Below are 14,164 nucleotides of genomic sequence, written 5' to 3'. Positions count from 1 at the left end.
TGAAAGAAAGATCCGTAATTTGAATGGAAAATGTCTCTAAATCCTTTAAGCTGCTTTGAAAATCTCAGCCTCCATGATATGGTTTAAATCTAAGATAACGTGCGAGTCTGAAATTAGACAGAACATAACCTTACCTAAAAGGAAGAGGGATAGAAAAAGCCAAATTTTGCCTGAAATTTGCTTGCTTGTGCTATTTTATTGTTAAAGACTTGATTTATTCAGAAGGTAAACTGAAAATCTGAGGCTGTGATTCCAGTATGGGAAGCACTTTGGAGCAGCAGGCCACAGGCAGTACCCAGAGAAGCATCACAACAAAAAGGCTGTTCTTGGGGAGCAGAGCTCATAGCATAGCTTTAAGCTGGACTCAAAGGAGTGGTTGAGATAGTCTGAAGCACCTGCAACTACATAGGAGGCTCTGGATTTGGAAAAACTCTTTATTGTCAGAAGATTATGTCACTACCTAAAACAACTTAAAACAAACTAAGTACTGCAGCAGGGATTCAAATGCTAAAAAAGAAGTGACGTGGTTTTATTTCTACAGATGCCTGCTGCACTGGCACTGTGAGGTACAGTGCTCTCACATCACACACTGGAATGGAGCACACAGATATATATATCTACCTATAGCTCCTTGCATTTTAGACTCTGCTTATTTATGTGCCTAACTCTCCTGCAAAGAAAACTTCATCTTAAAGTTCTCTATTCTTTAAAAAAGGGGGTAAAAAAGAAAGGTGGCCAAGTGTTATACAGAGAGTGAGGATGAAGATGTATTTAAAGTAATGTGGAGTGTGAAATAACCAGGGTGGTAAATATTAAAGCTCCTTAGAGAGGATAGAGAAGAGTACAAAGAAAAATTTAAGCTTCACTTGTGCTGGAGGATTTATTAGTTCTTGAAAAGGAAGATTTCAAAGAAACTAGTAATGAATGAGGGAGTAATTACATACTGAGTTTGCAGAGAATAAACTAATTATAAAAATATGGTATGTTGTAGGCCATCTGCCCCCCAAAAAAGAACTGAATTGTCAAATTACTGAGCCAGAGATGACACATTATAATTATACTGTTACTATGCAAGATTTAATACAAAAATCTAACAACATTTTTCCAATAACAACCATTTCTCTTTCTTGTTTGAAAATGAGAGTCATTATATGCTATCATGAGATTTGACGCTGCTTGTCAGCATCCCAATGTGTTGGGATAACTGCATTACCCATCTTTCAGGAACGAGCAAACCTAGTGACAAACCCATGGAGGCATGTGCCAGAGCCACCTGGGAAATGAGGGAGTTTCAGCCCCATTCAGAGCACAAAGGAGTCACTTGATAATCTCAGCCAAATGATTTCATTCTGTGGATAGGTACACAGAAATGTAACAGAATGCATCAAGTTGGCTGGGTGTCCCAAACTTTTGCCTTGCCTTTGGACTTCATTTTATCAATTAGAGACTATGTGTCCCTGCAATCTGTCTGTTGACAGAGTCCTTCCTTTGAGAATGCTCACTGAAAATCCAGTTTAAAACCTAGTTTTGGTACAAATATAACAAACCCCACCATTCTGGCTGTCTTAGGACCATGAGCCCTTCCTGGCACTAAAGATGTTTGGAACTTGGAGTCCACTTTCAGCCAGTAGGAGAAAGCAGTGGTGGAGTTTCAGAGGTAGGAATCAAATGGTTCCAAATACTGAAGGCTTCCTTTTATATTGAACTGGGCTTGGCTGTTACTTTTTTCCCCTTTCATGGTTCTTTATGAAGCTCTGCACAGAAATTTCCAGTGCCTAAGATCATCCCTTACATAATTTAATTCTGCTGTACTCAATGGCTCTTTGGGATTTTAGTCTCAGGAGACTCAGTTCCTAGTTGTGAGTTTTGTCTTCCCTGAAAAACACAGAGGGGATATTCAAATAATCAGCAGCTATTGCTGATGTGAAAAATGAAGGGGCAGAGAGGAAAGGTACAGAAAACCACAATGTGTGTTCTCATGCCATGAGCATCTTAAATACAACTGAGATTTTACTTTGAAGCTTTGCACAGCCACGAGCCTTTCACCCTCTCAGAGCAGACTTTAATGAGTCACTCACATTTTCCCCTGATTAGCAAAGCTCTTTGTTTCAGGTGAGCAAGGAGCCCTATCAAAGACAGCAGGATCCTCGTGCTCTTAGAGCACAGCTGCTTGTGTGCCTTCTCAGCTCTAAACACTTCAAAAAAGGCATCTACATTCTAAAACTTGAAGAAAATAAAAGCCAGATTAATTTTTCATCTAGTTTTGGTCCTCTGAAAGTCCAGGTCCACAAATTTATTTGGTGTCAAATACATCTGGGAGAATATTTCCATTGGCTTTATTGGTCTTTAGACAAGAACTGGCAAGTGCAAGTAGGAATGAGAGGCGAGGATATTTTTCAACAACGTGGTTCTATTCCTAAACTACTTCCTACTACACCTAAGCAAGAATCTTCATCTTTCCTCTCACTCACCAGTGACTAAAAGTGGTAATTTTTATTTCTGTGATGCATCTGTAGCAACAACCAAAATTGCTTACAAAAGGAAAAACCCACAAATATTGGAGTTATCAGTGATATTTTCAATTCCTGATATACTAAAGTACAAGAAAAAAAAATCTCAATTCATGCATAAGGTCTAAACATATTAAAAAACCACCTGCAAACACACAAACCACAACAAAAGTCAGAAGAGAAAGAGGTGTCAAAAGAAAGAACCTTCAAAGCTTTTGAATTTTTATCACAGTGCCCCTGAGGCCTAAGAAATCCCTGCATGATTCTGGGTTCCTCTTTGCCCAGAAGAGTGGAGATGAAGGCTCAGTTCTCCAGCAGCAGCACCTGTGCTCAGGGTCAGCAGAGAGTCTGGGCTCATCCCCACGCAGCTCAAACTCAGCCACTGACACCTGCAGCTTCTCATGCACTTTTTCTGTCTTCTTGGAGACATCAGGCTTTGGAGCTGAGTTTGCATCAATTCATACAGTTAATGCTTGTTAACATTAGAAGTGGCTCAGCATGTGATTAAAGTTTGCAGTAATTACAGCGTTCCTGCCGTCCAGCCTGCTGCACTCTCCTGCCTACAGCACTGACTTGAATGCAAAACCAGGGAGTCTATTCATGCTGATGCCTTCACTGGGAGCTCTGCTCTTATTTGCACCCCTCAAATTAAACATTTAAGAGGCCGTTAATAAAACTAACAGTTAAACGAGACACATTAAATAGAATTTCTGAAGAATGTATCAAAACTTAGTATTAGGATAATTACCAATCAAGTTACATTTTCTTCCATTTATTTTGGTTCCAACGAATTTTTATAACACCCTGCTATTTAGATAAATCTGAAATAATAGCTGTATTTCCAGTGCAATGAATTAAATTGGCATATTCCTGATCACATATTCATATGAAGATGTGAAGCTGCCACTGGCTTCCAAGAGAGAAAATTCCCCAAAAGTTTAAGGCATTCAGGCTGGCCTTGCTCATTCAGCTCCTTTTCCAGGTAGGAAAGTAGACTACATCTGAACAGATAAAACTGAATAAAAAATTTAAAAAATGTCATACATGAAATCCCTATTTGTGCTTGGTCTTTGCATATTAAGTGCCTTAATTAATTTGAGCTTAATATTTTTAAATTGAATGTTAAAGCAATCCATCAGTCCAGGTACACTAATCAAGTTTTTATGATCTTCCTGTGTTTACTGTATACCTTTACAAGTGTTTTAAGATGTGTTGGATGTATTTTTTTATGTTTTACTTGTATCTTGGTTTCAAGGCAGATTTTAAAAAAACCCCAGTTGCAACAAACAGCCCAGCCCCCCATAAGCACATGACCCTTATCTCAACTAATATCACCCCTCTGACCAGGAGGAGCCATTGGTGGACAGAGGTGGTCTGTCAAGGGGAAAACACCAACCGCCTTGAACCAGGGGGGTGGACTGTGGGTGGGCTGTGGGCGGACTGTGGGCGGAGCAAAAGCTATAAAAGGAATCCAAAAGACACGCCCACTCTCTTTTTTCCCTTCCTCTCCAGCTTGCTAAGGCAGTGCTGGAGAAGCCTACCCCTTTCTAGGGGCTTTTAGAAATAGATTTCTTTTTGACCAGCCTAAACTGCAAGTTTATTTTTTTCTCTACCTGAGGTTCAGAGCTGTCTTAAGCCTAAAGTTCCTGAATCCCTGCGCTCCTGGGGCATATCTCCCGAGCCATCTGGATCCCAAATTTTTATATTTTGTTAGTTTTTTTTTTTTTTGCAATTTTTCAATTTTTCTGTTTTAATAAATTGTTTTAATTTCTACAAAGAGTTGTCTCATTCCTCACAACTCTTTTGGGGGCTCGTCCGGGAGCCTATTTTTGCCCTAAAATCCAGGTATTTTGGTTAATTTTACTATTTTTGAATTTTTGCGATTTTTTTTGGTTTTTCTCCTTGGATTTTCTGGGCTCCCACAAGGATTACTGCAGCAGAGAAAGGACACCTCCGGTGGAGAAAGACTTGTGGTAAGGCTTGAACCCTTCTTAAAGGGAACTTAGTTAGGGACTTACCCTTTTTAAGGGCTATTAGTTTTTGGGGAACCTCCGAGTGGAATTCCTTTTGTGAGAGAGTGTGTGGGGGGGTTGGCCGCCCCCAGTGTGTGTGTGAGTGTGCTTGAAAGGGTTCATTTTTAAGGGCACCACGAGGGATCACCCCTTTAGAGACACAGAGGGGAAGATCGAGTGTGGTGATCAGCCTTTCTGGGGGGAGGTTTCCACGTTTTAGGGGTGTGCGCAGCCCCAAATTCATTTTTATTAGTGTCTCAGTCTCCTCGGGTCTAGAACTGAGGAGAAACCTCATTTTAAACCCCTCTCTTTTTCTTTTCGCCGCGTGGTCGGCGGCCATTTTGAAATTTCGCGCCGCCGCGTGGTCGGCCGCCATTTTGAAATTTCGCGCCGCCGCGTGGTCGGCCGCCATTTTGAAATTTCGCGCCGCCGCGTGGTCGGCCGCCATTTTGAAATTTCGCGCCGCCGCGTGGTCGGCCGCCATTTTGAAATTTCGGGCTGCCGCGTGGTCGGCCGCCATTTTGAAATTTCGGGCTGCCGCGTGGTCGGCCGCCATTTTGAAATTTCGCGCCGCCGCGTGGTCGGCCGCCATTTTGAAATTTCACGCCGCCGCGTGGTCGGCCGCCATTTTGAAATTTCGGGTTTCCACGTGGTCGGCCGCCATTTTGAAATTTCGGGCCGCCACGTGGTCGGCCGCCATTTTGTGTCCTTTTAATTTGAACTGCACCCCTTTTGCTGTTATAAGTGCATGTGTGAACTTGTTTTAGCTGCACTCTTCTGGTCAGTGCTATCTAGCACCTTTATACTTCCTGTTAGTTTGGAGTGTTTGGGTTATTGGATTGTAGTTGTAATTTGCTTTATCTGCTTTAATCATAAGACACTACTTTGATATTTTGAATTACTGTTTGTGTTAGTCATTATAATCTTTTTCCTTTAATTCGATTATAAATATTTTAAATTTATCTCTCCTTTGCTAATAAAGACAACTCTTGTTTCTTAAATTCTAAGTATATATGTATAAAACTATCTAAATTTCAGTTATACTTTAACCAATTTAAATATTCACTAATTATTCTTTTTATAATTAAAATTAATATTTTCTTGCAACATATTTGTTTCTCACCAGCCTACCATATTTAATTTTCCCACAGATTCGCCATCATTCATTCCCTTATATATCTACTAACCCTGCTTGCTTTTCTCTATATTAGTTGTATTGTATTTTATGCTTATAACTTTATTATCATTTTTTTATTGTGATAGTGTATTGAATTTAGGTTATTTTGTAACATTATTTCCTTATGCAATATTTTAAATGTTTTATATAATACAATACTTTGGTTTATTTAATTAGAAAAAAAAAAAAAAAAAAAATTTTTTTCTTCTGCACTAGCTGCTTGTTTGCTTCCCAGTAACAAAATGGGACAAGCGAATAGCAAAAAGAAAGACCTAATGAAGAAATACAAAATCTTCCCAGACAGTCCGTTAGGGCAAATGCTCCTAAAGTGGGAAGAAAATCTTTTAACTAAAGAAAAAGACCAGTGTCAAATGATTAGGTACTGTGTTTTTAAGTGGCCAAAACATAGAATTAACAAAGATGGGCTCAGATGGCCCAAGTATGGGTCTTCTGAAAAATGGCTTTGTGAGGCTTTGCATTCTTATGTACATTACAAAGCTCCAAAACATTCTGATGAATTAGACTATGCTAAAATTTGGTTAAATTATTGGCAAAAACAAAATGAAGACCAAAGCAAAAAAATAGAATTGGAAGAGGAAACTAAATCTAATTCAATTGGACTTAATAAAAATTCAAACCAAATTTTTTCCATTGCAGAAGAACACAAACAGAAAGAAAAACAAAAACCTAAATTAAATAAACCAAAGTGGGACCCCCTAGACTACCTTCCTCCAGTAACTCCTCCAGAAAGGAGGGTCCAAATTGAACAAGAAAGGGTCCTTCCTTCATCAAGCCACCCAATCGAAAGGGACTCAGAAAATGAGAATGAAAGTGAAAAAGAAAATTCTGTTCCTTCCTGCTCTCACAAAAAGACAACCAAACAAAGGATTTCTTCTAGCCAGGATGGCCCAGCATCTTGCACTAGAAAGAAATCATTTAAAACACCTGACTGTCCCACCTGCCTTAGCACTCCCCATGAGTCTAAAATTCTACCTCTTAGGGAGGTACCCATGGGAAATGCTCAAGGAGGAATTGGTTATGTAGTTGTACCTCTAGCTTCATCTGAGGTACGGGAATTTAAAAAAGAAATGAAAAGCCTGATGGCTGACCCCATTGGTCTAGCTGACCAATTTGATCAATTCCTCGGCCCTAATATTTATAATTGGGGAGAGATACAATCCATCCTTCACTCCTTATTCACCATTGAGGAAAGAAAATTGATTAGAGCTGCAGGAGTGACAGTCTGGGACAGAGAAAATAATTCTAATCAAGACCCAATTGGAGAACAAAAATTACCACTGACAGACCCTGAATGGAACCCAAATTCAGAAGAGGGCAGGAGGAACATGAAAGACTACAGAAATTTAATTATAAAAGGGATTAGAGAAGCTGTTCCTCGAGTTAATAATATGAAAAAAGCATTTTGTGGGGAACAGGAAAAGGATGAGTCCCCAACAGCTTGGATGGCTCGGTTAAGGAATAACATTCAACTTTATTCTGTCATTGACTTAGACAGTGAGGGAGGCAAAACTATGCTAAAGGTACATTTTGTGCTTCACTCCTGGCCTGACATCAGGAAAAAATTGGAAAAATTGGAAAAATGGCCAGAGAGGGAACTAGATGAATTACTGGAGGAAGCCCAAAAAGTCTTTGTTAGGAGGGATGAAGAGAGGATGAAGGCTAAAAGCCGAATAATGAATAACAGTACTAATGCTCCAATCCACAACCCTCCTACACAAAGAACTTCCCAAAGGGGCATCCCACAACAGCAAACCCAAATCTGCTCTCAGCAACAGCCACAGGTTTGTGTTTGCAATAAACAACCTAACCCAATTGTTCAAAGACCTGAGAGGTTAATTTGCACATACTGTAATAAACCAGGCCACGGGCAGTGGTACTGTTTTAAAAAGCAGAGAGATCAAGGAGTCCTTCAAATGGAGGGACAAATTTTGAACAACTGAAGGGGTCAGGGGCTTTATTCTCTGGGGCAAAAACATCTTAAAGAGCCCTTGATAAAATTAGAAGCTGGACCCCAGAGACAACAAGTGGAGTTTTTAGTGGACACAGGTGCTGAAAGAACCTGTGTCACTGAAACACCTCCAGGATGTTTTATTTCTCAAGATACATTAGATATATATGGTGCTAATGGTGAAAGCTTTGCTGTTCCTGTAATTAAAAATGTAATCCTTTCCATACAAGGACGTACCCATACAGGGGATGTGCTATACCTACCTCAAGCTGGGATCAATCTTTTAGGACGTGACTTCCAAATACCTCTGAGGGTTGGGGTGGTACCGCAGGGTGGAAAAATGACCACTAAATTGTTTGTTTTATCTTTAGTAGATGAGCAACACATTGACCCGGTAGTGTGGGCCAAACCTGGCAACCGGGGAAAAATGGACATCACACCTCTAACAATTGAGTTGCTCCCAAATAGCCAGCCAGTACGTGTACCACAATATCCCCTCTCCAAGGACAAAAGAAAGGGCCTGAAGCCTGTTATCATGGACTTATTACAAGATGGAATTCTTGAGACCTGCAAATCCAGTTACAACACTCCAATTTTGGCTGTCCAGAAACCAGATAAGTCATTCCGGCTTGTACAAGATCTGCGTGAGGTCAATAAGAGAGTCCAAACCAGGTACCCACTGGTGCAGGACCCCTATACACTCCTGAGTCGGGTACCCCCAGCACATGCCTGGTTCTCTGTTATTGACCTTAAAGATGCTTTCTGGTCATGTCCTCTAGATTCTCATTGCAGAGACATCTTTGCATTTACCTGGGAGGATCCAGACACTGGACGGAAGCAGCAGCTGCGCTGGACTCGCCTGCCTCAAGGGTACACCGAGTCACCCACACTCTTTGGCCAAGCGCTAGAAGATTTGCTAAGTTCCTTTTCTCCACCCGAAGGGATTCAGGTAACTCAGTACGTAGACGACCTGCTCCTCTCTGGGGAACAGGAGTCTACGGTAAGAACTGCTACAATTCAGTTACTGAATTTTCTAGGGAGGAACGGGCTGAGGGTGTCAAAACCTAAATTACAATTTGTGCTACAGGAGGTGAAGTATTTGGGACATCTAATTGGCCATGGCACAAAAAAACTCAGTGCTGAAAGAGTAGAAGGAATCCTAAATCTACCACCTCCAACTTCAAAACGAGAAATCCGGCAATTATTAGGCCTATTTGGATACTGCAGACTGTGGATTGATCAGTATTCACAATCTGCCAAATTTTTATATGAAAAACTAATAGAAGAAGAACCTTTTAATTGGACTAATTCAGACACACAAAAATTACAAAATCTGAAAGAGAAATTAACAAAAGCACCTGTTTTAAGCCTTCCTTCACTAGAAAAACCCTTCGATCTATTTGTTAATGTGGAGAAGGGAATTGCCTATGGCGTCTTAACCCAGGAGTGGGGAGGAGTCAGGAAGCCGGTTGCTTTTCTTTCCAAATTACTAGATCCAGTGTCCAGAGGATGGCCCGTCTGCATCCAGTCCATCGCCGCAGCAGCTGTTCTGGTCTCGGAGAGTCAAAAACTCATTTTTGGTGGAGACTTGACAGTGCATACACCACACTCAATCAAAACCATTTTAGCTCACAGGGCTGCAGAGTGGTTAACTGACCCAAGAATAGTCAAATATGAAGCCATTCTCATGCACTCAGACCACCTGAGGTTAGTTGTGTGTACACACCAAAATCCAGCTCAATTTCTTTATGGGACCCCATCAGAAAAAGAAATTGAACACAATTGCATTGAGATAATTGATATCCAAACAAAAGTCAGAGAGGACCTGGTGGACTGTCCCCTCAATGAAGGGGAAATCCTCTTCATTGACGGGTCATCTCGAGTGGTGGATGGAAAGCGATGCTCTGGCTATTCAGTGGTCGATGGACACCAAATGTGTGTGCTAGAAAAGGGCAGATTGCCACCAACCTGGTCAGCTCAGGTCTGTGAGCTCTATGCCCTAGAAAAAGCACTCCACCGACTAGCAGGGAGCATCGGGACCATTTACACTGACTCCAGATACGCTTATGGCGTAGTCCACACCTTTGGAAAAATCTGGTCCGAAAGGGGGTTCCTAAACACCAAAGGGAAAGATATCCTACATAAGGAATTGATCCTAAAAATTCTAAAAGCACTGCAACTGCCTCAGGTGATCTCAGTGGTGCATATTCCAGGTCATCAACCGGGAACCACAAAAGAAGCTCGGGGGAACAACCTAGCAGACTTGGCAGCAAAAGAAGCAGCAGTGGAAGAAGAGGTAAAAGTGATGGAAGTAAACCAACTTCCAACTAACACCACCACATCTGACACTATTCCACAAACTAACATTTTACCCACGCCCATTTTTACTGATCAGGAAAAACAGAAATTAGTTTTAATTGGAGCTAATGAGGATTCTCAAGGTCGCTGGTATTTACCAGATAAACGCCAAATTTTAAACAAAAATTTAACCCGAGAAATTCTACAAAATATCCACCAAAGCAATCATTGGGGTTCAAAGGCTCTGGCGGATCACTATCTCAGAACCTTTGGATGCACTGGTGTTTATGAAATAGCCAACCAAATAACCCGGGACTGTGTAATCTGTCAAAAAGTTAACAAAAAGGTAATGAAAAAGAACACGGGCGGAGGAATTGAATTAGCAATCAGGCCTTTCCAAAACATTCAAATTGACTTTACAGAAATGCCTCCTGTCCAGAGGTGGAAATACCTATTGGTAATCGTTGATCACCTTACCCACTGGGTGGAAGCTATTCCAACTGTCAATGCAACAGCCCAGACAGTGAGTAAGGTGATCCTCGAGCAAATTATCCCCCGTTATGGGATAGTCCACCGCATAGATTCAGATCGAGGTACTCATTTTACCTCCCAAATTGTACAACAATTGGCTCAGCAATTAGGAACAAATTGGAGATTACACACCCCGTGGCATCCACAGAGCTCTGGGAGAGTGGAACGGATGAACCAGACAATCAAGAACACCCTCACAAAATTAATGCTGGAAACAAAATGGACCTGGGTAAAATGCCTTCCACTTGCTCTTCTTAGAATCAGGACACAGCCAAGATCTGATTTGGGTTGTTCACCATATGAGATGTTGTATGGATTACCCTACCTTGCTACACCACAAGAGTTGAATGTGAAAGAGTGTGGAAACACCAATGTACAAAAATATGTACAGATAATTGCCAAAAATCTAGAGTTGCTGAGGGAAAGAGGTTTTCTACCACAAACTCCCCCACTTGATTTTAATTTACATCACATCAATCCAGGTGACTGGGTGTTAATAAAATCCTGGAAAGAAAAGTCATTAACCCCATCCTGGGAAGGTCCATTTCAGGTCCAGCTAACCACTGAAACAGCTGTCCGGACATTTGAAAAGGGCTGGACGCATGTCAAGAGGGTGAAGGGTCCAGTGGCACCACCAATTGAAGAGAAGAAACCTCCAGACAAACCATCAAACTAAACACCCTGTTTGAAAGCTCCACTCAGCATCCCTCACTCCAAGTTAATAAAATCCTGTACTCCCAGTTCTTCCCCAGTTATACCTCAGTAATAAGTGTTAGCTACAAGTTGTTAAACTAAGTTGAAAATATTTTGCTGTTAATTCTGTTCTTTGTTATTCCCTTTTACAGATTCTGCCTTCACACAACCATATTGTCACATCAACTGTATAGTAAGGCTCCATTTGAAGCCAGCATTCTCTTCCAATAACAGTCCAATCAGACTCCAAAATTATGGGCACGATAACTCTAATCTTTGACAAGGCCAACCCTAAAATAACCATGAGCTTCCAGAAGCCTGAGGTCACTGAAGAACCATCTGAAGGTGAGATGCCTAAAGAAAGGACGAAAGAAGCAAAGATGACAACCCCCACCAGCAGAGGCAACCCAAATGCTGACAGCTCCTCTCGGGTATGCCTAAAGGGGAAAGTGAGCAACATCCTGCTACTGAGTGTCATCTGTCTCTGGGTCCTCTGGCCTCCCTTTACACAAGCAGCCGAGAGCCGCTGTAACAGATGTTACAAGACTGTGTACCAGGCAGAAGGAGGCTCATTTCAAATTCGACACTTTTTCCGAGCACATACTTATGTTAATCCATCTTGTTACAACATAACAAGGTTGAGTATCTGCTCAGAAAAAGGTCACAAGTACTGGATTGGCAAAAACATTGGCACCCAAATACATAAGCAGAAGGGAGAGTGCCCCTCCCAAGACGATTGGCTCTGTTTCAATTTTAGATACATAACCAAGACAGAAGATTTGTTAAAAAGAAAGACCTATGACACTGACCTGATCCAAGAGGTGGTCATAGAAGAAAAGGAAAAACAAAAAGAAAACAATCCTTTGATGTCAAGGAAAAACTTGTTTATTGACCTGGCAGAAAGGATTGGACAACAGCTAAATTTAACAAATTGCTGGGTGTGCGGAGGAACTTTAGAATCGGAGAGTTGGCCTTGGCGGGGAGTCAGTCTTGGACCCCCCGATTTACTCCGACTGAGTAATCTCTCCCCCACAACCAGACATGACAATGAAACCTGGCTGCTAAGCAATACTGTTATTGGAGAAGAATGCATCTGGAGGAAAGGAAGAAAATTTTTAAAAGAAGTTGGTGAGACAATATGCAAAAGGTACCTGGTAACTGATGGGCAAAAACATTGGTGGATACCTCAAGAACCAGATGTATTCTGGTCTGCAGAAAAGGTTAAAAACAAAAATTGCATTTTGAATCCTGTTAAAAAACTCTGGCAGTGCTGGGATCAAGGAAATCCATATTCTGTCCTGCCACAAATTTCCAAGTACTGGATTACAGCAGCAAGTATACAACCCCACTTCTGGGAAGCACCACAAGACCTCTACTGGATCTGTGGTAACCGAGCTTATTCCAACTTACCACCTCGCTGGAAAGGGAGCTGCACTCTTGGAGCCATTCAACCAAACTTCTTCCTACTTGCTGAAAACGCTGGAGCCCACCTTGGAATCTCCCTTTATGATGAACTTTTCCGTACTAAGAGACATGTAATAGGAGGGACCCAGAGATGGGGAGAAGAAGAGTGGCCACCTGAGAGGATCCTAGAGACTTATGGACCTGCAACATGGGCACAGGATGGGAGCTGGGGGTACCGAACTCCCATCTACATGCTAAACCGGATCATCAGACTGCAAGCACTAATTGAGGTAATCACTAATGAGACCTCTCTTGCTCTTGAACTACTTAACACACAGCAAGGGCAAACTCGAGCAGCCGTGTACCAAAATAGGCTGGCATTGGACTATTTACTAGCTGAAGAAGGTGGAGTATGTGGCAAGTTTAACACCTCAGACTGCTGCATCCATATTGATGATCACGGTGAAGCCATCACCAAGATTACCCAAAACATCAGGAAACTAGCCCATGTTCCAGTGCAGAAATGGCAGCCCTTGATCACTTCTGAATGGTGGGAAAATATTTTCCAAGGACAATGGTGGAAGAAAGCTTTAATTATTGTTGGACTTTCCCTTACAGGACTTATTTTTCTCCCTTGTTTAATCCCTTGTTTCATCCGTCTAATCACCACTGTCGTCCAAAGCATGCCACTGATCCAGGATCTTCAAGGACAACAGCAGCGTCCACCATTCGCTCAAAAGATTATGCATATCAATAATAGTAACAATAAGAAAACTAGAAAGGAGAGAAAAATTGCCCAGCAAGTGTGGGACAGTTTTAAAGAGCTTGAATCTATCCCTGAAGAGTTATCCACCTCCACTTAAATGCAAAGACCAAAGATGTGAACATAAGAGAAAAAGGGGGGACTTGTCATACATGAAATCCCTATTTGTGCTTGGTCTTTGCATATTAAGTGCCTTAATTAATTTGAGCTTAATATTTTTAAATTGAATGTTAAAGCAATCCATCAGTCCAGGTACACTAATCAAGTTTTTATGATCTTCCTGTGTTTACTGTATACCTTTACAAGTGTTTTAAGATGTGTTGGATGTATTTTTTTATGTTTTACTTGTATCTTGGTTTCAAGGCAGATTTTAAAAAAACCCCAGTTGCAACAAACAGCCCAGCCCCCCATAAGCACATGACCCTTATCTCAACTAATATCACCCCTCTGACCAGGAGGAGCCATTGGTGGACAGAGGTGGTCTGTCAAGGGGAAAACACCAACCGCCTTGAACCAGGGGGGTGGACTGTGGGTGGGCTGTGGGCGGACTGTGGGCGGAGCAAAAGCTATAAAAGGAATCCAAAAGACACGCCCACTCTCTTTTTTCCCTTCCTCTCCAGCTTGCTAAGGCAGTGCTGGAGAAGCCTACCCCTTTCTAGGGGCTTTTAGAAATAGATTTCTTTTTGACCAGCCTAAACTGCAAGTTTATTTTTTTCTCTACCTGAGGTTCAGAGCTGTCTTAAGCCTAAAGTTCCTGAATCCCTGCGCTCCTGGGGCATATCTCCCGAGCCATCTGGATCCCAAATT

At 41.6% G+C, this 14,164-nt stretch overlaps 1 protein-coding gene and 1 long non-coding RNA gene across 9 annotated transcripts in view; one reads left to right on the top strand and one right to left on the bottom strand.

Annotated features, from left to right (window-relative positions):
• LOC138118549 (uncharacterized) overlaps positions 1-14,164 on the bottom strand; it is a 308,809-nt gene that overhangs the window by 70,838 nt on the left and 223,807 nt on the right. The gene's annotated exons all lie outside the window — the stretch shown is intronic.
• LOC138118884 (ribonuclease HI-like) lies at positions 9,209-11,419 on the top strand. The gene is made up of 2 exons (XM_069030187.1): positions 9,209-9,964; positions 11,343-11,419. Exons 1-2 carry the CDS (start codon positions 9,356-9,358, stop codon positions 11,382-11,384), a joined length of 651 nt encoding a protein of 216 aa, XP_068886288.1. The 5' UTR covers positions 9,209-9,355; the 3' UTR covers positions 11,385-11,419.

This window comes from Aphelocoma coerulescens, chromosome 14 (genome assembly GCF_041296385.1).
Source record: "Aphelocoma coerulescens isolate FSJ_1873_10779 chromosome 14, UR_Acoe_1.0, whole genome shotgun sequence".
NCBI classification, from domain to species: Eukaryota; Metazoa; Chordata; class Aves; order Passeriformes; family Corvidae; genus Aphelocoma; species Aphelocoma coerulescens.
The sequence above is the reverse complement of the archived record's forward strand: the minus strand, read 5'-3'. Positions and strand labels throughout refer to the sequence as shown.